Source organism: Rhynchophorus ferrugineus, unplaced genomic scaffold, assembly GCF_030347505.1.
Source record: "Rhynchophorus ferrugineus isolate W39M unplaced genomic scaffold, kcgeb_rfMv2 rfM2, whole genome shotgun sequence".
Lineage (NCBI taxonomy): Eukaryota > Metazoa > Arthropoda > Insecta > Coleoptera > Curculionidae > Rhynchophorus > Rhynchophorus ferrugineus.
This window is the reverse complement of record NW_027472581.1, coordinates 14,194,058-14,216,998: the sequence shown is the minus strand read 5'-3', so window position 1 is coordinate 14,216,998 and position 22,941 is coordinate 14,194,058. Positions and strand designations below refer to the sequence as shown.

Below are 22,941 nucleotides of genomic sequence, written 5' to 3'. Positions count from 1 at the left end.
ATCCTTATTTGTACTACAGATAGAGAAAAAGAGGGAAACAAAAAATATTTTGAATTAATAGTTTATTTCCATTAAAGTTTTGCGTTTTGTAGTAGATAATAAAGCTTTTTAATTGGTAATACTTGGAACCTTTCTTAGCTGAAACAAGTTAACTAAAAATATATTATCAAAGTTATTATTTCCAACATACCTTAGTCATTTGTAAGGACATAATGTGAAAGAATAACTTTCTTCTAGAATTTTGGAATTTCTTTAAATCATCTTCAAAGTTTTTCTTTTCGCGTAATTCTAATTCGGTCCTATAATTTAACACTGTGAGGTAACATTAATGGAAATTTAAACATACTCACATTTCTGGTGTTGCTGGATCAGCCTTTGGTACCGAATGATAGTTTATTGAACTTGTACTGAAAAATGAAAATATAAATTAAAAACGGCTCCATAACACATACTCATTTGATTTAGTTTTTCAGATGTATTAATAGTTTTGAATAATCCGTAGTATATGAGAACTCACTCTTGTTTTCTAAATGGAGCTTGGGCAATTATTATTTCTGACCGAGAAGATTCTATAGGTATATCAATGATATTATTTTCATCTGGATTGAGGGTTCCCGCTGGAATAACAATTTTCTGTGGACTTTTTTTAAATGCCATTTTTACTTAAAATTTAGATTTTTCTGACAATATTATGTCAAGTTACAATGTTTCTATAGTGATTTAATTAACAATAACATTATTTTGACACTTATGTTAAATAATAATTTTAATTTTGAATAATTTCCTAAGTATTTTGCAATTAAGAAGAATGACATTAATGACAGTTATTTTAAATTGCTTTAGAAATTCAAATTTAAACTTTAAGTGACCTAAAAAATAAAGATGAGTAATAAAGGAATAAACAAATCATGTACTCTTGATAAGTACGTATCTGAATATTACGTATTTTGTATTTACACCTAATATTTTAGGGATACGTTTACATTAACGCCTTTGAATATCAGGGATTTAACTAAACAACTATTGGAACATAAACAAGCTGAACTGGAAGATATTTCTGAGAGCGATGATGAAGAAGATGAGCAAATTGAAACACAAGCTTCCCAAGAAATGAATATGGAATTAGAAACACAATCACTACAAACACTTAAAGAAGAATTTCCTAAGAAAAATGATGATGTTACTGATTCTTTTAATGAAAGTAAAGTAGCTGTTGAAGAAAACATTTTGGATGTAACAATTTTGTGTGATAATAAGGAAAATATATTAGGTAGTACTGAACCATTGAATTTATCCAAACATAGAAAGAAAAATGATAGTTTTGATTTGGATTTTTCTGCCTTGTCTATAAGTACACCTGTTAAAAAGAAGGACTCTTCCTTTAACTTCACTACTCCTAAAATAAATATTATTCCATCATCAGAAACTAAATCATTGAAGACAACTGATCAGCAGCTTTTTTTGACACCGCAAGTTAACCAATCATCTGTAACTAGGCCTTTGTTTAAAACACCAGTAAATAAACATTTAAATATAGTGCAATATTCAGCTAAGAAACCTCAGAGTACTCCATTTCAGTCTGTTAAAAAGCAAAATAATCAGAACAATGGTTTGTCAGGAGTTTATGATAACCCAAGGGTATGTATTTGTAATACTAATCCAAGAAAATGTATTAAGTAATGTTTTTGTAGAATTGTATACCGCCAGTAATATATGAACAGGAGGATTATAATAAATTAACTGTTAATAATAATGAATATTTAATAATGAACCTGTTGGGAAAAGGTGGCAGCTCAGAAGTTTTTCATTGTTTTCACCCTGAAGAAAAAGTACATGTCGCTATAAAAGTGGTAAATTTAAGTAATTCAACAACTGCCGATGTATATATAAATGAAGTTAAACTTCTAGAATCCTTACAAAAGTGCGACAGAATTATTAAAATGCATGATTAGTAAGTTATACAGTTGTTTTATTTTGAAAATTACATTATAGTTTATATTCTTTATAGTGAGATACAAAATGATAAGTTAATTGTTGTATTGGAAAAGGGTGGTGAAGATTTAAGTGCCATTTTAAAGCAACTAGCGAAAAAACAAACACGTTTACCCAATTACATGCTATTATTTTATTGGATGGAAATGTTGTATGCTGTAAAACAAATTCATATGAATGGTAGGAGAGTAAAGTAAACTGAAAGTGGTTAATGCATTTCAACATTTTTAGGCGTCATTCATTCTGATTTGAAGCCGGCTAACTTTATTTGTGCTGAACATGGGCTCAAATTGATAGATTTTGGTATTGCATCAAAAGTACAGGAAGATATGACCTGTGTGTACAAAATGAACCAAGAAGGATCATGCAATTATATAAGTCCGGAAGCCTTAAATGTGCAAACTTATGAAAATTCCAATAGTCCTAGTTGTGGAAAACCCAAATACAAAGTAAATATTATTTATTTTTTAATGAATTGTCAGGTTTTTTTTTTGAATTTTTTAATACTTTAGATACATTTCAAATCAGATGTGTGGTCATTAGGATGCATATTATATCAACTAGTATATTGCAGAACACCATTTCAACATTTGAACCAGCTTTTGACTAAATTAGTAGCCATATGCAATCCCAATTTTGAGATACATTACCCGCCAGCAAATTGGGTGTCACCAAAAATTATCAAAACAATAAAGAGTTGTCTTCAACACGACATTAAGTCGAGACCGTCAATTGATGATCTAATCAACGAATATGAAGATATGTTGAAGAATCTATAATGAAAATGATATAAATGCTTTAATTATTTATGTATATAGTGTACAGTAGAATTAATTTAGATTATTTTTTAACAGAAGATATGCCAAAAATTGTTTTATACTTTCAAATATTAGATTATAACTGGGATTTATTCAGTTTTGTAATTATATCCAATACTCTTAAGTGCTCTTTGTGTTCTAAAGAAAAATACATTAAATACATCAATTCGAGTTGATTAATATGTATTCCGGGAATACACAATATAATTTTAAGTAAATAACTAGTGGATCACTGCATTGTATAACTTAATAACTTATAAAATATTATATTTAAAATGTAGATACAATATATATCTTTTATACTATGAAATAGTTTTTTCATTTATTTATATTACTACATATCTTGAAACCTGTCTTTTCATTGAAATTATTAGAGAGCGGCACGGAAAAATAAATGATATTAAATTGTTTTTATTACCAATTGATAATGCTTCATTTAAATCAGCTGTAACAAGGCCAATCAGATCTTTTATTTGCGTTAATAGATCAATATTAAGAAAAAATATCCATATATCTTCTACAAACCTATATTTTTCATAATAATGTCCTTTTTTGCTCCTCAGAATAGGGATGTCGTCAGCGGTTACAAAATATCGATAGCAAACCACGCAAAATTCACTTGACGTCCGGAGCAAGAAATTTCAAAAAAAGATGGATACGTGTATTGTAGAGGAAGTACAATATTCATAAATCCTGTTTAAACAATATCAATAATAATTTTCATTTTCATTTCTAACAAATAAGAAAAAAATAGAAAACAAAATTCATTTGTATCAAAAATAATGTATTTAATCATTACTAAATACTTTAACTAAATCTAAATACATTAATAACATTTTATAAAATTTTTTTTTTATCAAATATAATACCTCACTCGTGATTTAATAAATATTTTTAGCTTTAAATCTAAGGCAAGGAAATAATATATAATGATAAATTAATTTTATCGTCTATTTCCGAATTTATTCTTCATTGAGATATATTTTTGATACGCATTTTGACGTTTTACAATCCTGTTGACTTTTCCAACCCACCAAAACAAACAACACCTAATTGTTATCTTTTTGATCAAAACTTCCAGTTGTTGATGTTTTGTACAGCTTATCGCGTCAAAAGACATTGTAATTTGATTATCTAAAATATGGTGGAGATGTTTGGATAAATCAGAAGTCGTGCATAATTTTGGTAACGAATGGAAAATCCGAGTTATCGCTTGGGTAATTAGCCAATTAAAATATGTTCCTGTCATTTTCTTATCTTGGCTGACTTGAATGAGGCCGGCGTCGGAATCATTCTCCTTACACACAATTTTCGTTCTACAAGCTTCACATTTAATAACTTAGAAAACCTTTTTTGTAACATCATGTAGAGTATCGGGTGAAAGTAATTTCCTGGAAATATCATACATTGTAATGTTTAAAGATGAAGGAAGAAAAAGAATTCCACAAAACATGGCGGTGCTAAAGAGCTAATACAGTATATTAAAATATCTATTTAAAATTAAATTAATAGAAGACCGGATATAATTACCAGAGAAATAAAGTAAAATAAAAACTTACGTCCTACTCTTTCAAACAACGCCATTGTCCCTGCTAAGGTTCGGCTGAAAACTTCAGTACAATATTTAGTTTCAGTTTTGTTAATTTTGCCCCTAATAGGAATAAGTCAATTTGGCACAGAAGTGATCTAAAAGGTAAATTTTCTCTACATGGTCCCACTTGGCAACTTTGGGAATGCCATCTTTTATGAAGTGCAAATTCTTTGTCAGGAAATGGTTTCTCAATTCCTTTAAGAGCTCAGGCCCATTAATAAGTGGCACTATTTCCTTTCCGTTAACCAAAAAACCAAAGTACCTATTTTCTTCATTTTTCTGGTTGAAATATTCATTTGTTTCCTCTAACAAACCTTTTATGGCTCTAACGCCAATAATTCTTTGATCGCAAACATCACCACAACATCAAGACCACATTGTTGACATTTACGAATTACTTTCTTTATTAAATATTTTAATTGGGTTGTTTTTATTGGTTCTCTACTAAATGTTTAACAAAAGGGTTGTTTCCAGCGCAAAAAAACTCACTTGGTCATAAAAACATTTACATGATCATACAGTAATGGCCTTTTATCTTCATTACCCATGTCATAAAAACCGATTATTTTATCTTGTCCCTCGTTATTAAGTTAGACCTGAAAAAAAATTACATAATTTGATAAAAATGTTTTCAAATGGAGTGTGATGCTGGATGGATCAATGATTCCTCATTCAGTTGAATACTCATTTAATTTTTTTTTTGTTGATAAGATTGTAAATACATAATAATACAAACCTAAATCAATGCTCATTTCAATAGATTTGGCATACAGTAATCTTGTTTTAAAAGATTTTGTTTTTCTGCTCATTTTAACTGCTTTATTGCAAATTGAAAGTACTTTTTTAATATAAATACTTGGCTTTAAGTTTGAGCAAACACATTTGACTAACACTGACCATAGTAAAATCTGAAGGAAATATGGATTCTAAAAAAGAAAGATTTGACAAATAATTGCTACTATATACATTGTGTTAAATATTAAAACAAGCTTTTATTTGCTTCAAATATAAAATGCATTATTTCTGCACATAATTTTTATCCTTTTTGATGTTGAATTACCTGGTACATGTTTAGGTGAACAAGAGGCAACACCTTTTTTAATAAGGAATTCGGCTAATTAAACTGTTCTATTGAGATCATCCATTTTAACTGTAACTGTAAGGAAAATAAGAACTTCATAAAAAATTATAACTTCTTAAAAGAATATGCTAGATTCCTGAATTTATAACTTATTTTCTAAATATGAATTAGAAGTTAAAAAGTAAACATTTTTCAATAAAAGCTGGGAAAATAATGTTAAATAACAAATTGTCTTAATAACATAAACCTACCTAAAATTTACACAAAATAGAGTCTAAGTCAACACTAAATAGACCCCACAAATTACAGATAAACTATATAGTGTATACAATTCTTAATAGAATATATATGGAATTTAATTATCATATTTTGTAAATATGTACTCATTCTCTGTATTTTCCCGATATAAAAAAACAGCAATAAGGCTCTACCGGTAGTAACTATTACTATAAATTCTAGAGATTTTGTTACTATAACTTAATACCCTCTTTATACATTTATATTTACTTTTATTTCTTTCAAACTTTTATAAATATAGAATTAACCTAAAAATTATTTCCTAACCACAACTCTCGCAAACAACAACACAGCTGTGAAAACTGTCAATTCTTGGCTGGGCATAATCGATTAATTGAAACAATATTTTTCTTTGTATTTACTAATTCCCACTATCAGAGGGCTTCTTGTACAACGATAACTTAAGAATGTTAAATTAAGATTAACATTGGTTTAGTGTTGGACCTAATCGATACGTTATAAACGTTATCACTACATAGTATAAAACAAAGTCGCCTTTTCTGTCCCTATATCCCTATCTGCGCTTAAATCTTTAAAACTACGCAACGGATTTTGATGCGGTTTTTTTCAATAGATAGAGTGATTCAAGAGGAAGGTTTATATGTATAATACATGCATAATATACTAAGGCAATATTGCTAATTTTAGAGGTTTCTAACGTGATGTCGTAAATTAACCTATTTTTTAGGCTTATTTAGCAATTAGCAAAAACGCTGCCTAACCCTACGAGTTAGATCAAATTAATGTACTATAGTATTGTACACCATAAAAAGGTCTACAAAAAAGTCCGCGATGGTATATGTTTATCTTTTAGGGATAACCCACATTAACCATTTTTATTGTTTACTTTTTACGTGAGAAAATGGCTTATTTACGAAGCTATTTTAAGCAATACGGCATTAATCCTTATCGAATTAAGTACCTTAAATACAGTGTGCAATTAATATAGATCAATATGGTTCCTTACAGCATGTAAATTAAACAAATATTTTCGGAGATATTACAAATTTAAAATTTGCGTTTAAAAATGTGTAATGTAATAAAAATTGTATGAATTTAGATATTCCAAAGATAGCAGGAAATCTTCATAGTAAGTATAGGGGAAGAGGAATTGTTTTACTCCAAATTTAATGCGTGCAGGCCAAGGGCAGTAATGAATGAACCAAAAATACTGGATCGATTTTAATCATGTTTTCATTGAGTGACATAGGCATATATATTTTATGCCCGTGCAAAGTCGGAGCGGGCCGCTATGTTTTTATATACAACGTTCATATTTTTTCTGTAGTGTATTTAATTTAGTATCAGCATTGCACCCGTGCGAAGCCGGGGCGGGTCGCTAGTAATTATATATATAATTCATATTCAATAAATACAAGAACTACAAAGATATGGAACTATTTATTTGGTGATTTATCATGTTCTACCTGTCTGTTATAACATATATTTCACTACAGCTTTGAATTTGTCTTATTTCTAGCATAATTGAGGCTCTCTTTCAGAATTCCTAATGTGGTAAGTACGTTTTCGTTAGTCGCATTGTATCCCATCAATCCAATTCTAAAAACCTTTCCCATCGTTGGACCTAGTCCACCACTAATTTCTAAGTTATAGCTGAAAATTAAAACCATGTATTAGAGATAATTCGATTCCGTTGTGCCTTTTTTTGCAAATAACGCGTATTTATTGCTTCAGGCATCGAATCAATGGTCATTGGTAGGGGTGATTGATGTCAATCTGAATGACTTGGTTCATTTTTTTGGGGATAATTGCGATGAATGCATATTTTCTGGGGTGGATGGGAAGTGTTGCTGCCTCAGAATGCAGTTGATAATGTTAGTTAGTTCAGCGAGCTGCTTGTAGGGGAGCTTCTTGAACCGAAACCTGGGGCCTTCTTGTTCGGAACCTTGCTGATCATTTACTTGAGTATCTTGGGATTAACTAGTTAGGGAGTTGGGTGGCCTGGTATATAATTTGGAGATACTTGAAAGTTAACAGAGCTGACCTTCCTGATGATTTCGTCGTTTTCAGTGACGTTCATATTTGAAGAAGGAGGAAGGCGTAGAAATCAATGCTAAAAAGCTCCTGGTTTTGACCTAATTACTGGAAGAATCTTAAAAATAGCTCTCAAAAAAGTGCATCAAATTAATAACATTCATATTTAATGCTATGCTAAGACTGAAATACTTTTCTTGCACTTGGAAAGTGGCTCAAATCATTATGATTCTTAAACCAGGTCTCCTCTTATTGCCCTATAAGCCTGTTACCTGTGATCTCTAAACTTTTTGAAAAACTATACATTAATTGACAGAGATAATCGCAGAGGAGAGAAAGATTATTCCAGACCATCAATTTGGCTTTCGTAATAAACACGGAACAACAGAACAAATACATAGATTAGTCAACCAAATTTACAAAAACTTAAACGATAAAAAATACTGCATCCCTGCATTTCTAGATATTTCTCAGGCCTTCGACAAGGTGTGGCAGACTGAATTGCATGTTAAATTGAAAAAGCTTTTGCCCCATACGCACTTTCAACTGCTGAAATCATACTTCACAGACAGACATTTTATAGCCAAAAAGGATGACGAATACGCTGACCCACACACCTACATATATTACCTAATCTATCGACCTCAAGAAACACTACTTTGCAACATATGCTACAGCGGATTTATCATCATATGAGGATCGAATATCAGAAACCTCCAACTTTATCTTAACAAAGTCGAATTGTGGTTGAAAACCTGGCGTATTAAAGCAAATGCGACAAAATCTACCCATTTGACAGTCACCTTCTATAGAAGAACTTGTCCCTCAGTATAATTGAATAACCATGAACATGGAAACTTGAAGGAACATGAAGTTTGACATGGAAAATCATATAGTGACTAAACGCAAACAGCTAGGGCTTAAACTAAACCAAATGTATTGGCTGATTGTCAAGTGGAGTGTGGTACCAGATCTGCGATAAATACGATTGAGTCGGATCCTTGACTTGATACTTTGAGGAAGTGAGTCACTTGAGAGTTAGAAGGAGATGGAACTTCAAATTATGAATTCTGATAGGCAAACTCGATGTCTCGAGTTGGTCTCGGGTGTTAAGATTTAACTGCATGAGGTTCTTGTGATAAAAAGTGAGGTTTCCTTTGCCTGGTAACTTCGCAGCATGATAGATTCTATCAAAGCGTTCCTGGCTGTTTCAGTGAGAGCGCAGAGAATTATTCTCTCAACGATTTTTGCTCACGAGCTCGTAGAAATGATTGGATGGTGGATGGAAGGCATTGATTTGTCTCCTTTATGAATAACAGCAATATAATGGCAACCTTAAGATGAAGTTTGTGATATTTGTCAACTCAGTTTGTTAACTAAGGATGCAAAGACTGCTCCGGGAGCTGCATTATGCTCGCGAGCATACTAGCTAGATATGGTGCCTTTCCATTACTTTTATTTTCAATAAATGTTTTTTAAGGATGAGTATATTATCAGAATACATGCAAGCGTCTAATACTAGCTCTAATTTGCTTAAGGCGCTTGAATAAATAATAAACTTAAAAAAAATAATTTTTTGTTCTTAAAAATCGTTTATTATACAGGATAAAGAAAAAAGAAAAAGATGATATAAAACAATTCCCGTAATTTTTTGAGCACCCCTGGTATAATCTATATAATATTTCGGTGTAATTTATGATAAATCAGTATGAAATAAATTAGTCTTTGAAATAGAGATGTCGAAATATATCGAAATTCGATTCGATAAAGAATATCGATATTTTTTAAATATAATTTGCCTAAAGCGCTTCTAAGAGAAACGCCTGGATTTGTGCAACGACAATTATTCTTTTGAAGGGGGTACCAACTACGTAGAAGGACAAATGATTTTTTTTCTAAGAAATAAGATTAAAAAAAAGAAAATAAGAAAAAAAATCCTGCTATTTTTTGAACATCCCTCGTATAATTAATGTAACGATATTTTCCTATAATATTTTACGGTAAATGAGAGATGTTTACAAAAATAATATCGAAAGGTTATGTACATATTAGTATGAAGAGTGGTATATGTATTCATCAATACTGGCCAGATATAACTTAATATATAGAATATATGTCTTACTTTTTCATAGCAAAATCAGCCACAGCCCTCCAGTTAACCTCATCTGGTACTTTAACAGATGTCACAGATGGTAGCCTCTTGCATTTATCCTTAATATATAATTCCAATCCGATTTTGTTAAGTCCATCGTATAATATATTCGCACATTCTTGATGTCTCGTTATTACATTCTTCAAACCTTCTTCGGCTAATATCGCCAGGGCTTCTCTCAGTGCGAACAGCAGTGGGGCTGAGGTTGTGTGATGATAACTAAAAGTTATGGTTAACAATGATACTATTTTTTAATGTTTATACTTACATTCTTGCTACATTTTCTCCAAAACAATTCCATTGCTGACCTATTAACTTTATATCCCAGTAATATGATTTTATTGGAGTTGTTCGGTTGAAGATGATGTTCCTTGGAGAGAACATAGTGATGATAATTGATTTTTTTTTAAATTAAAAACATTTTTAATGGTATTTTACTCACTTCGCTCTTGAACCGAAGGATATAGGAGCCAATCCGGGTGGGGCGCTTATAATTTTTTGAGAACCAGAGTAAATGACATCTATTTTCCATTTGTCCACTAATAAAGGCACTGCACCCAAAGAGGCAACGCAATCAACAATAAGAATAGCATTATATCTAAAATATAGGAATATGTCGGTTATGTATTGAAAAATAGGAAGTATCTATGTCTAACTTCTATATATTAATCGGTTCCCTTTTTGAGAATTTTGTATGGTTAAAGCTTATATCGAGGAAGAATTTTAGACTTAATATTTTTGGATAATATGCACTACAAATAAATAAATCACAAAAAAATTAAATACGCCCAAATCAAGCAACCAGGAATAGCCGTCTGATCGGTGACACAAAATATATATAGCCTATTGAATGTTTTTTCACAAAATATTGAAATTGAAGTTGTAATTTGAAATATTGAAGTATATTTTGGGTTTTTTTGGTACATATGTCATCAAAATGCTTACTGTATTGACTGCCGAAATTTGTATATTCGTTTTTGAATGAGATAACATTTTCCTTCTCATTTTATTCTAGTTTAACAAAAATTTTATTAAATATAATTTATTGTACATCTACAAACTACAGTTAATTATACAGCATAGAAAAAATTATACAGTCACAATAACTTATAGGTTAGAGTTACAACCTCTTATTACTATTTGTGGCGACAAGTTCAAAAGTTTGCAACGCCGGTGGATTGGTACCACGTAGTGTTGGGAACAATCGACTGAAATCGACTATCCACTGCTCTGTAATTGACTACTTTTTGCTACCTGCTATTTCAGTCGCTATTTTTGGTTCGACTGTTTTTACTAGTAACTGTTTTCAGTCGCTATTTTCGGTCCGACTGATTTTATCACTATTTACTATCGACTGTTTCAGTCGTTTAATTTTAGTTACTATTTTCGGTTTTACTAGTTCATCCGACTGATTTTTAACGTTCTGGCCTTCCGTCCTAGCTGCGACCTTGAAAGTAATGCGCCGAATTTATGCTTATATAGATTTATGTGTAATATATGCGGTTTTATGTTTTTTTTTGTAGTTTGGTTGTGAATAATTATATATTGTAAATTAATATAAAGGTTTCTCCAAAGGTTTCAGAAATTGCATAGATACAAAAAATTTGATTTTTTTGTTAACGAATGGACTGTCTTAACAGAATGTGTTCAACTTTTAAAGCCCATTGAAATAATGACTACCGAGTTATCTGGTGAAAAATATCCCAACGATGTCTTTAATTATACGGTTAATAAGAGGACGGCAACATTCCATCAAATCCAGGATTTTAACAAGTGAATGGGGAAAAAATGACAAAATTGTCTATTAGATGTCATCAATAAAAGACTGGCAATTTTAGAAATGAATACGATATGCGGGAAATCCACATTTTTAGATCCTAGATTTAAAAAAGGAGGATTTAGTATTGCAAATAATGCTGAGGCGATATAAAAAGTTATTACAAAAGAGGTATCTTCCATTCTAACTTCAAAAAATACAAATATAGTCCCACAACTCGAAATTCAAGACAAAACTACTGACCATGATGTATTGACATCTGGAGATATTTTGATAAAAAAAAGGCTAGAATGAAAGAAATAATTACTCCAAGTACTGCAGCAACTTTACAGATTTAGCAGTACTTGGAAATTCCATTTATTGGGCGTTTAGAAAACCCATTAGATTTTTGGCAAACCCATAAAATGAAACTACCTGAATTATATCAGTTACACGTACAATATTCCTGTATACCCGCAACATCTGTCCCCTGGGAACGAGTTTTTTCAAAATCTGGGCAAATGAATAATTAACGATCGAAGAAATCGCCTTACGGGAGAAAAGTTGAACATGATAATATTCACAGTAATTTAAAAATATTTCCGTTCAAAAATAAATAAAACTTTTATTTAAAAAGGGTCTGGTAGTTATTGTACGATCATTTTTAGGTTCATCATGGATTAGATTTTTCAATGATTAGGTATATGTTTACATTTTATTTAGTAGTTGTGTATTGTACTATTTATATTTATTATGCTATGTTATTTAAAAATAGCAATTAATATATTGAAACAGGATAAAACATTTGTGGTGTTATTATTCCATTCCTTTTTACACATCCACAAAACATTCAGTATAAAACTAATCCTACTTCCTTTAAAATTATATTATTTATTACATTATAATAGAAATCAGTTTTTTTTCCTTTTCTTTTTTAAAGTTATCAGGGAATGCATATATATATATATATATATATATATATATATATATATATATATATATATATATATATATATATACATCTTTGTCTCGCTTATACTACCATTGGAGAATATAAAGACATTTAAAATTAACTGGTTCAAGGATTTATCTCCGTCCTTTCCTATCTCACATTTTATGCAGACAAGAATTCATACATCTTCGTCTGACATCACGAATGGAAAAAAACAGTCGAACCGTGCATTTGACTGAAAATAGTAATTACTATTTTCAGTCGCTATTTTTTTGACTATCGACTGTTTCGACTGTTTTACGTCTGTCGACTGTTTTCAGTCGATAGTTCCCAACGCTAGTACCATGCATTTCCAGGCTATAAAAGACCATCACGACGACGTCACGCTCTCTTTTCTTTTCTTTTCTCTACCCTCTTATAACAGTACCTTATATATATAGCTATCTCCTTTATTTGATTCAGTGATTCACTGATTCTAACAAAATTTTTGTCAAATCATCGTATATTCCGTAATGACCTTTCAGATAAAATATTAAAAGTAATAACAAGGTGCTTCTGTATATAACAATATACTTCTGACTAAAACAGGTGAACAGAATTTTAAGAGGGAAAGACTGAAAGTTTGCTTTCAGTATAAGAAAACAAAGATCCTATTAAATTGATGGCACCAAACAAATATGAAAACGAAAAGAGACGGAAGAGATAATTTTTTTATGTATATAATATTTATAGTTTATAAATATATTTATTTTTATATTATATTTATATTTTATTAGATAAATTTACATTATATATTTATGTTTATTTATAGTTATAGATTATATTTATATTTATTTATTTTTACAGATTATATTTATATTTATTTATATATATTTAATTCAGTTTTATTTAATAAATTTATATATTTATAAAAGAAAAAGTTTTTTATATCAATTTCATTGGTCAATTAAACATGACGTCAAGGCTGTAACGTGCCAAACATTACTAATGAGTCAACCAAACGTATTTAGAGTAAAATATTTATTGAATTGACCAATCAAATTACTTCAGTGGCCATTTATAACGCCCTCTGATTATTGGGCAAAGCAAACTTTTTCATCAGAATCCCCTACTGAGTTACATCTCTATTACTCTATGGACAACAACAAATTGTAGTCGAATTTTGTCCATAAGGCGAATAATATTAATGAGATATTATTTAATTAATGTGTAATATAGTAACAATAATAAAAACATGTCTTTTAAATCTTGCCTAATTGTTGGAACACCCTTCTCGTCACTAATGCTTACCTTCGAGTAATTTCTCCTATACCTTCCAAGGGCTGATACAAGCCAGTCGAACTCTCTCCTTGAACGACGAACACAAATCGTGGAAGATGATGTCGAACAGCATTTTCGATCTCTTCCAGGGAAAAGTTGTCGTTTTGTTTCTCGCATTTAATTACCACGCCACCTGTTAATATCGCCTTTGATAGGATCCGACATGTTCAAGATACCATAACCTTTTACTTAAACTTACTTAAACGGTTCGCTATATCGGCCGCTCGATCTCCCCAAATCCCATATGTGAAGATTAAAATTTTATCGTCCGGCTCTAAAAGGTTGCACAGCACCGTCTCCATTCCTCCGTGGCCCGAGGCGCTTATGGCTAAAGTTAGCTCGTTTTTTGTTTGGAAAACGTATTGAATTCCTTTTTTTATATCGTCCATAACCTAAAATTTCGTCGGATTTTTATAAATATGATATATTAGGTCAGTACTAAAATAATTCATGTTTTTAAATAATTATTGAAATATCATACTCGGTATATGGTATATGTGAAGTCGAAATAAGGCTAATTGCAGTTTGTAAGACTCATTTTAAAATCGAAGCAGATTCTTTCCTTCTCATTTTATTCCAGTGAAAATGAAACAGAACGCTGTCTGATATATGGGAATATGTAACCAAACCAGTCAATAAAATCGATTTGGGTTGCTGCTGTTGGGCCATGTTGCCAAATGTCTGCAAAAGTCTTCGAAACATTAGTGATAATAATTAGAGGTTATAAACCGTCAAACGATGTAAACTAAAAGTCAGATTTGATGCGATACATTTTGACGACACGTTAACTAAAAGAAAACCTCTATATGTCTGTTCAAAGTTATTTTGGTTTAAATTTGTGACATCAAAACGTCGCAATGTTGCCGCATCAACTCTGAGCTTTAGTTCAGCTTGGATTTAACATACAACAAAATTTTAATCTAAATATAATAATTAAACAAAAATGTTATGAAATATAATTCATTTTAACATTATAATACATCTAAAAACTACAGTTAATTATACAGCCACAATAGTTTATAGGTTGGAGTTATAACCTCTTGCTTATAATCACTATTGCTCTCAAGAATTTGGCATACTTCTGAAAACCGGACGACTTTGATAGATTTTACGTGCTCGAACTAATCAGATAGCATTGTGTCTCTTTTTAACTATAATAAAATGAGAAGGAAAATATTGTCTGATCCCAAAACGAATTTACAAATTGCGACAGGCAATAAATTAAACATCTTGATGACGTATGTACAAAAAAACTTTGAATGGTCAGCGACATCCTTGACTATTGACTACATTCGTTGTTTTATTTAACGAGATCTACTGGTGAAGTCTCTCAAGTAATTTTAGAGACTTATGGTGATTATACTACGTCATATCCCAATTATCAGATTTGGTTTCAATCCAACAGGTAAAAGTGATGATTTTATGTCAATAACAAAGGACGGATAGTACTGCCAAAATGTTAAAAAACAACGAATTGCAAGACTTATTGGCACGAAGACCAGAACTTCCAGGAACTTCAAAAAAAAATTAAAATGATATTAAAATTGATAAATCAATCTTTTTCACGCGTTTAAATTCAATGGCAAATATTAAAAAATGAAAATGGCTATCATACGAAGTGATTGAAAATGCACAGTTTTAATATAGGCTAGCATTGCTTATCAGGCAAAAATAAGAAGAGTTTTCTGTGGCTATCGATGAAAAGGACGTGTAGTATGAATGATGGATCTACTACGATAGTCTCAAGTACAAAAAGCGCTAAGTTATATTAGGAGAACCATCCACGTTGACACTGAAGCCGAATATTCATTGCCTAAAGTATTTTTGTGCATATGGTGGGATCAGCAAAATGTAGTATATTAAGAGCTGCTAAAGCTAAGTGAAATTGTTACTGCAGATGTCTGTTAACGTCAATTGAACATATTGAACGACGAACTCTTATAAAAAGGGCGCTTAGCTGCGAGTAACAAGCGCTAACTCATTTTCTCTTATGATAATGATGGGAGACATGTTACAAGAGTTGTGAGGGATAAGTTGTTACTACTCGAATGGGAGGTGCTGCATCACCTAATATACTCATGCTTTTGATGAAAATATGTCCAGATTGATTTGGTTAGCCCTGAAAAAGTTGTTCCCAAACCACCACCAATAACAGTCTATAAGGTAGGAATAATAAAAAACATCCATGACTTATTGAAAACCATTACTACGAACTACACAATTAAAACAGTGAGCTATGAAACAATTAAAATCCAATTGTTCGAAGCGGATCACTTTAAAGTTCTTATAAAAGAATTAGATGAAAGAAACACCCAATACCATACATTCAGGCCAAAATCCGAGAGAACATTTAAATTCGTATTAAAAGGATTACATCACGGGACGGACTTTAACACCATCAAGGTAGCACTAGCTGAAAAAGGCCACGAGGTCGTAAATATTCACAATATACGACATCACACGACAAAAAAACCTCTGCCTATGTTTTATATAGACATAAAACCTAATGGAAATAATAAGGCGGTGTATGAAATCACCAAATTGGAAAATAATATTATTAAATGCGAACCACCACATATAAAAATAATTATACCACAATGCACAAGGTGTCAAGCGCACGGGCACACAAAGACTTACTGTCGCAAATCATATAGATGCGTAAAATGTGCAGGAGAACATCAGACAGGAGATTGTACTCGTAAAGTTCGCGATGAAAAAGTGAAATGTGTTAACTGTAACGGAAATCATCCAGCGAACTACAAGGGTTGCGCAGTTCACAAGCAACTACAGCAGAAACTCTATCCTGCCTTAAGGGAAAAAAGGCATCAACAAAAACAATCCATTACTACCAATCTACCACTACCCACCAGAACAAGTCAACCAGACATAACTTATGCCCAAATAGTTGAAAATGGTTCAGCACAAAAACGAGAGACAATATCTCAACCTACTGAAACTAGCAACATCTCAAGATTAGAAAATATGATAGCCAAACTAATGGATCAAATGAGTACGATGCTTGGTCTACTCACAACCGTCGTAAGCAAACTTGCCTAATGCCTGAAACCAATAGCTACAAAATCGCCGTCTGGAATGCCAATGGGCTCCAACAACACGCCAGAGAACTAAAAATGTTCGTAAATGAACAAAATATTAACGTTATGATGGTTTCCGAAACACACTTTACGGACAAGAATTATCTGAAAGTTCCTAAATATAAGCTTTATCATACAAATCACCCTGATGATAAAGCACATGGAGGTACAGCCATAATAATTCGAGATGATATAAAGCATTTCGAAAAAGAAAAATTCCGCAAAGACTACCTGCAAGCCACCAGTATAACCATAGAGGAAGCCCATGGACCATTAACAATTTCTGCGATTTATTGCCCACCCAAACATAACAACAAGGCAAAACAATTTCAAGAATTCTTCAGTACGCTAGGTAATAGATTTATAGCAGGAGGAGATTATAATGCAAAACATTTAATGTGGGGTTCAAGAATAATAACCTCAAAAGGTAGAGAACTGCTCAAAGCCATAAGGAAAGATAACTTACAACATATCTCTACTGGTGAACCAACATATTGGCCTTCAGACAGAAATAAAAAACCAGATACAATAGATTTCTGTATTACAAAAAATATTGATCCAAAAAAGTGTCAGGCAGAATCATGTTTCGACCTGTCTTCTGATCATTCACCAATAATAGTAACAATTTCTTCAAAAATTACCATCAAATATAAATCCCCTTCTCTGTGCAATAATAGAACTAATTGGCCCTCATTTAGAGAAAACTTAGACCAAAATATCTCTCTAAACTTACAGTTACAAACTGAAATGGATATAGAAATAGCAGCAATAAATCTTACAAAAAATATACAGGAGACAGCATATTCCGCGACTCCCAACACTGAAACATTTCCAAGAAAAAATACACATATATCATGTACAATACAGAAAAAGATAGCAGAAAAAAGAAAGTTACGACGAAATTGGCAACAGCAAAGGACTGAAGAGAATAAAAGAAAATTTAATAGGGCCATAAAAGAGCTGAGAGATCTAATCCAAATTGAACAAAACCAAGGCATTCAAGAATACCTAGAAAACTTGACATCAACTGAGGCTACAGACTATTCGTTCTGGAAAGCAACAAAAAAGCTTAGGAGATCCCAGCAGCATAACCCACCTATTAAAACAAGCGAAAATAATTGGGCAAGAAGCAATAAAGAGAAGGCCGACATTTTCTCAAAACACTTAAAAAATGTTTTTAAACCTTTTCAGTCTCAGCTACATAAAGATGACGAAAATAAAATTACTAGCTTTCTAGATTCGCCATTTCAAATGGATTTACCGCACGAGAAATTAACGGTCAAAAAATAAAATAAGGTGTTGCGTGCCATTGTTGATGCTCCGTACTATATTTCAAATAAAGTGATACAACGCGATATTCCTCTAGAACCTATAACGAGTGTAATCCAACGTGTTTGTGTGAAGTACTTCGAAAGAGTGTCAGTGCATCCCAATGTACTCGCTAATCAGCTAAATATGCGACGTGATAGTGAAGTGCGTAGACTAAAACGTTTAACACCACCTGATCTGATTACTGGACATATGTAGAGTTTAGAATAAGCATTAGAATAAGTCTAATTAATTAAGATAATATTTTATACAGAAGATTGCTTAATGAAGTGATTTTCTACATGCCATGTATATATAATATAAACAGAAGAAATACTTATTGCCAATAGGGCAGATTGTGGACTCACGAAGAGTAAAAAAAAAGATTGATTTGGTTGATGACATGGCTGGTGCATAGTTTCAAAACATCGAGGAAGTGCGAATGATTGAATCTTGCGATCTTTCAAATAGAGAAACTTATAGAAAATATATTGGTAAATACTAGATGTGTCATCAATTTATTTCCGGTTACATTAAAACACGTTATTTACAATAGTTGACATTAATTTATTCAAATAATTGCTCCTTTAATTGTATACATTTTACCCATTTCTCAAACAATTTATGGAATCACATTAACACATCATCTAGCCAATATTTAACTTATTCGAAATCAGCGAAGTGCTGTTCTGCAAGTTCGTGTTCCATAGACGCGAAAAGACACGGGGCAATATCTGGAGAATAGGGCGGGTGCTATGATATGTCCCATCGAAGCGCTTTCAACACTTCCTTGACCGGTTTTGCTCTATGAGACGGCGTATTATCATGCTGTAAAATCACCTTACCGTATCTTCGGTTCCATTTTGGATGTTTTCCATCAAAACGTGGTTCAAATTAATCATTTATTTTGGGTAGCTATCACGATTAACTGTTTCGGTAGGTTTCAATAGTTTGTAACACACGACGGTACTTTGGTACCACCAAACACCGAGCATTGTCTTGCGACCAAAACGATTCGGCCTTGGAGTCGATCGACCGGCTTCGACAGGTGATAATCATATTTTTTTCTCATTTCAAAATAAAATAAATGTCAGTGGGGTTTTCAAAATAAATCTCCTGTCATTCGATTGAAGTGGCGTTCATCTTCCCATCCTTGATATTGTCCCATTGCTCGTAATCGGTCGTTAAACGTGTCTTGGGCCATATCTAACGCTTCCGCAAAGGTTAAGCGACTTTTTCCTTTTGATTAAATCAGAAAAGTAATGCGTGCCATAAATGCACGTTTTCAGGTACGAAACTTGACATTTTCAAAGAAGTATAAATCTATACCGGTGTTACCTTCGCAAGAAATAAAATATATGGCTTTGAAGCTTGATGTCAGTAGAATAAAATGACATATGCTAAATCATTAACCAGGGGTATGCAACTCCAATGGTAAGCAGTGGAGCAAAACTTTGCTTAGTTCAATCATTGGCGGCGCTGACAACGTGAATTTGATTGGTTAGTTTAAAATAGTTATGTAGAAACCTGTAAGGAAAACACTTTGCTTTGATTGGTCTGCCATTTCGCCTGATTACTTTGTGACGTCACCTGTATTGGTCAATAGTATTTAAATGAAAATCAAATATAATTTTTAAAATTAATTTATTAAAATAAAATCCTATACAAATATACATAAGTGTAAATAATATAAATATATTTAAACAAAAAGCAAAAAAAAAACAATTATGAACTCTATTCTAGGCAAAATTAACATATCTATAATTCTTCTATAACGCCTTCCCATATTTGTTTAGTGCCATCAATTTTATGTGACCTATTAGAGTTCTAACTTATCTTGATATATTGAAGGTAAAGTTTAAATCCTTCCATGTTGATGTTGCATTAACTTCATTAAACCAAAAATACAATCACACCTCATAATAACTTTTAAAATTTGGTCTTGAAAATATTATGGATTGGACAGTTGAACATTAAAAATGTATGTGTTTTTTAAAGATATTTAGATTTTAGAGTATTTAATCTGTGGAACTACTTAATATAGAATGTAGACAAACATTGCATGTTCTCTTTTTCAGAAGTTTTGTTAAATAGCCTGAAATAAGACTAAAATACAATATTAGACTCTTGTTTTTCTCAGAGCAAAGTTCTCTGGAACTGAAAATATAGACTCAACTGGTGATTTAACAACCTCAAGTGGTACTAGATCTCCCGTTAAAAAAGAATATAAGTTATCTAACATGTAATCTTCTTCACAATTTTCTCCGGGAGAATGATGTGAAAAAATTGAAGTGATGATGTACCCTTTTAAAGATTTCTGGAACATACTAGGTGAAGGATGCTGTTTCTAAATTCTTTAAGCAATCTTGGCTAAGATTTGTTAAACAAATATAGTTATTTGTAAATTTAGACAAAATAGATTTCTTTAAGGTAATAAATCCTCTAAAAGTAGCAATTAAATTTTTAATTGATGGCACCGTAACAAATATTTTCTTAACAAAGCAATCAAATTTAAAATATACAATAACTCTACTATACAATTATTGAACATCGATTGTTCTAAAAAGTTAAAGTATTTCAAATATTTTAGGGGTATTTTACAATTAAAAGTAGTATTACTACTAACTATCCAGTTATCTTAATTATTATCTTTTTGTAAGACTTCTTTATGTAGAGACATCACACTGACAGCATACGAACAACTTGGTAGATTAATTGAATTTTATTACTACTAACATCTTCATAAGTGTGTTTTGATTTTCTGTAAACAAACAATATATAAACAGACATGTAGTAGATAGATAATTTTATATGTACCTGATAAAAACAATGTTGGATATGCATTTAGCCTAATACCTGTTCGTGAAGGAAGGGTAATTCTAAATTTTTCATTAAAATGTCCGTGACAGACACCATGACGTTTATATATTTGCTTTGTGGTTTATCCAGGTAACTTACTACTATTTACTTGATCAACCCATTTTTGGAAGGAGCGAGATCATTCTTTGGGAAACAATCTCTAATTTCCGTAGTATATTCTTACCCCGGTACACTACATCTTTTAATACACTCACGCAATTTTTATATCATTACTCCAAGATAATTAATGTAAAACAGAAAATATGCACAACGTAAAACGAAGATTTCTTGATCTAAACAAACACCAAAACCTTCAAACAACAAACTTAAAAATGGACGCCCATAGAAAATGCTGACTTCACACAATTTGATCCACCAATCACATTCCATGTTAGTGGCGGCACCAGGAATTTAAACCAGCCAATCACAATTTGCGATCGCAGCGCTACCGTTGATTGAACTAAACAAAACATTACCGTGAAATTTCTAATTTTTCTATGATCATTAACATTTCATACTTAAGCCTAGCGACATATCTTAAAAAAACCGGTAATCATTTTCCGGTATACCTGTAAACAAACTGCAACAACTAATGGACAACACTGAACTATGACGCAGACTCAAGAGAACCAAAATATGTGATCTTGTCAAGATGTATAGTGAATTGGCGAAAACATTGAAAAGTGCTACTAACCCTTATTTTATTTTATTAGGGAGGAAATAGAGGAGAGAAAATTGATAGTTAGTCAGCAAATAAATAAAAACAATTTTTTTATTAGTTTTACTATTTTTGTTTTAGCTAGTAGCTTTAGTACATTAATTCACATACCTTGAACAATTCCCCATGCATATGGCCCAATATCGGCTGTGACATGGCTTGTAACACTCTCGGAGGTGCATTAGATGGGCCTGGGCCCATCAGAAGTTTATGGGGCACTTTTAACGGGCTTTTTAATTCCCTCGGAGGTGAAATGTCGAGATGTTCCATTTTATACGTTACGCGATTACGATTTTTATATAACTGCCGAACTATTATGTTTACTGCTTACGATGCAGAGCATAATCTTCCACTGTCCGTGCTATCAAAATCATTATCGTCATTAAAAGTGTTGTAATGGTTTGTTTATCCGGCCAGATTGTTATTAAAATAAACTTTAACCGAAAAGAGGAATTTGTCTTCGACTAACATTATTTTATTTGAGAGTTTGGAACACAGAAATCAACGTTAATAAATAACTGAAATCTTCAATATCGCGTGACTGGCGTAACCTATGATAGCAGAGGTGACAATTACTGATAGGGAATAATTTAGTATAAATTAATCGTAACTGAGGTGATCTAATTCGAATCTACTTCTTTTATTATACGTATTGTCTATTTTTTATTTATATGGTTTTCACATATATTATGTCGATTACTGATACTTTTGGCCGATTTATTGATATTTTTTCCAAAAGAAAATATAAGATATTTTTAATAAACTTGTAAAATTAACTTTTTGGTACTTTTGGTTTATTACGTTTTTCGCTACTTAATTTTAAAAATATATTAATAATGTATGAAACTTTTCAAATTATTTAAAAAATATCGATATATTTTCGGGCCAATATATTTTCCAACATTCAAAATAAATGTCGACGTTTTTCCTGACTGTCGCAAAAAATATCGATACATTTAAAAGCATGGATGTTTTTAATTCTGCGATATATCGATATTTTTCTCTGC

At 31.5% G+C, this 22,941-nt stretch overlaps 3 protein-coding genes and 1 long non-coding RNA gene across 6 annotated transcripts; 1 reads left to right on the top strand and 3 right to left on the bottom strand.

The window, feature by feature from the left end:
- Nucleotides 1-47: 47 nt before the first annotated feature.
- LOC143191853 (uncharacterized) lies at nt 48-761 on the bottom strand. Its single transcript, XM_076397291.1, has 4 exons — nt 518-761; nt 351-407; nt 191-299; nt 48-138 (listed from the first exon to the last, which is right to left on the bottom strand). Exons 1-4 carry the CDS (start codon nt 655-657, stop codon nt 109-111), a joined length of 336 nt encoding a protein of 111 aa, XP_076253406.1. The 5' UTR covers nt 658-761; the 3' UTR covers nt 48-108.
- A 7-nt stretch (nt 762-768) lies between these two features.
- On the top strand, nt 769-3,120 carry Mps1 (dual specificity protein kinase monopolar spindle 1). Its single transcript, XM_076397286.1, has 6 exons — nt 769-923; nt 972-1,638; nt 1,692-1,951; nt 2,009-2,172; nt 2,224-2,441; nt 2,505-3,120. Exons 1-6 carry the CDS (start codon nt 883-885, stop codon nt 2,769-2,771), a joined length of 1,617 nt encoding a protein of 538 aa, XP_076253401.1. The 5' UTR covers nt 769-882; the 3' UTR covers nt 2,772-3,120.
- A 457-nt stretch (nt 3,121-3,577) lies between these two features.
- On the bottom strand, nt 3,578-6,060 carry LOC143191854 (uncharacterized). 2 transcript variants are annotated; one of them, XR_013004648.1, is made up of 6 exons: nt 5,734-6,056; nt 5,462-5,557; nt 5,138-5,327; nt 4,716-4,997; nt 4,370-4,663; nt 3,578-4,201 (listed from the first exon to the last, which is right to left on the bottom strand). It is a non-coding gene; the product is annotated as an uncharacterized LOC143191854 (long non-coding RNA). The 2 variants fall into 2 exon arrangements; XR_013004647.1 differs by having other exon boundaries at nt 4,370-4,997; nt 5,734-6,060.
- Nucleotides 6,061-7,161: 1,101 nt separating this feature from the next.
- On the bottom strand, nt 7,162-22,419 carry LOC143191851 (alanine--glyoxylate aminotransferase). 2 transcript variants are annotated; one of them, XM_076397287.1, is made up of 7 exons: nt 22,046-22,419; nt 14,154-14,346; nt 13,925-14,087; nt 10,369-10,524; nt 10,195-10,296; nt 9,897-10,145; nt 7,162-7,393 (listed from the first exon to the last, which is right to left on the bottom strand). In XM_076397287.1, the coding sequence occupies exons 1-7, from the start codon at nt 22,202-22,204 to the stop codon at nt 7,231-7,233; spliced, it is 1,185 nt and encodes a 394-aa protein (XP_076253402.1). In that variant the 5' UTR covers nt 22,205-22,419; the 3' UTR covers nt 7,162-7,230. The 2 variants fall into 2 exon arrangements, with proteins under 2 accessions (XP_076253402.1, XP_076253403.1); XM_076397288.1 differs by lacking the exon at nt 22,046-22,419 and adding an exon at nt 14,436-14,549.
- Between the last annotated feature and the right edge of the window lie 522 nt (nt 22,420-22,941).

What these genes read in the sequence shown, in the direction of transcription:
- LOC143191851 (XM_076397287.1), bottom strand. Translation starts at nt 22,204, where the DNA reads ATGGAACATCTCGACATTTCACCTCCGAGGGAATTAAAAAGCCCGTTA. An exon ending in TGCATGGGGAATTGTTCAAG is followed by an intron (nt 14,347 to 22,045) that starts GTATGTGAATTA and finishes ACGAAATTTTAG; the next exon opens with GTTATGGACGATATAAAAAA. An exon ending in ATAGGAGAAATTACTCGAAG is followed by an intron (nt 10,525 to 13,924) that starts GTAAGCATTAGT and finishes CCTATATTTTAG; the next exon opens with ATATAATGCTATTCTTATTG.
- Mps1 (XM_076397286.1), top strand. Translation starts at nt 883, where the DNA reads ATGAGTAATAAAGGAATAAACAAATCATGTACTCTTGATAA. An exon ending in GAGTTTATGATAACCCAAGG is followed by an intron (nt 1,639 to 1,691) that starts GTATGTATTTGT and finishes ATGTTTTTGTAG; the next exon opens with AATTGTATACCGCCAGTAAT. An exon ending in GTGGAAAACCCAAATACAAA is followed by an intron (nt 2,442 to 2,504) that starts GTAAATATTATT and finishes TTAATACTTTAG; the next exon opens with ATACATTTCAAATCAGATGT.
- LOC143191853 (XM_076397291.1), bottom strand. Translation starts at nt 657, where the DNA reads ATGGCATTTAAAAAAAGTCCACAGAAAATTGTTATTCCAGCGGGAACC. An exon ending in GATCCAGCAACACCAGAAAT is followed by an intron (nt 300 to 350) that starts GTGAGTATGTTT and finishes GTTAAATTATAG; the next exon opens with GACCGAATTAGAATTACGCG. An exon ending in TGTCCTTACAAATGACTAAG is followed by an intron (nt 139 to 190) that starts GTATGTTGGAAA and finishes AACTTGTTTCAG; the next exon opens with CTAAGAAAGGTTCCAAGTAT.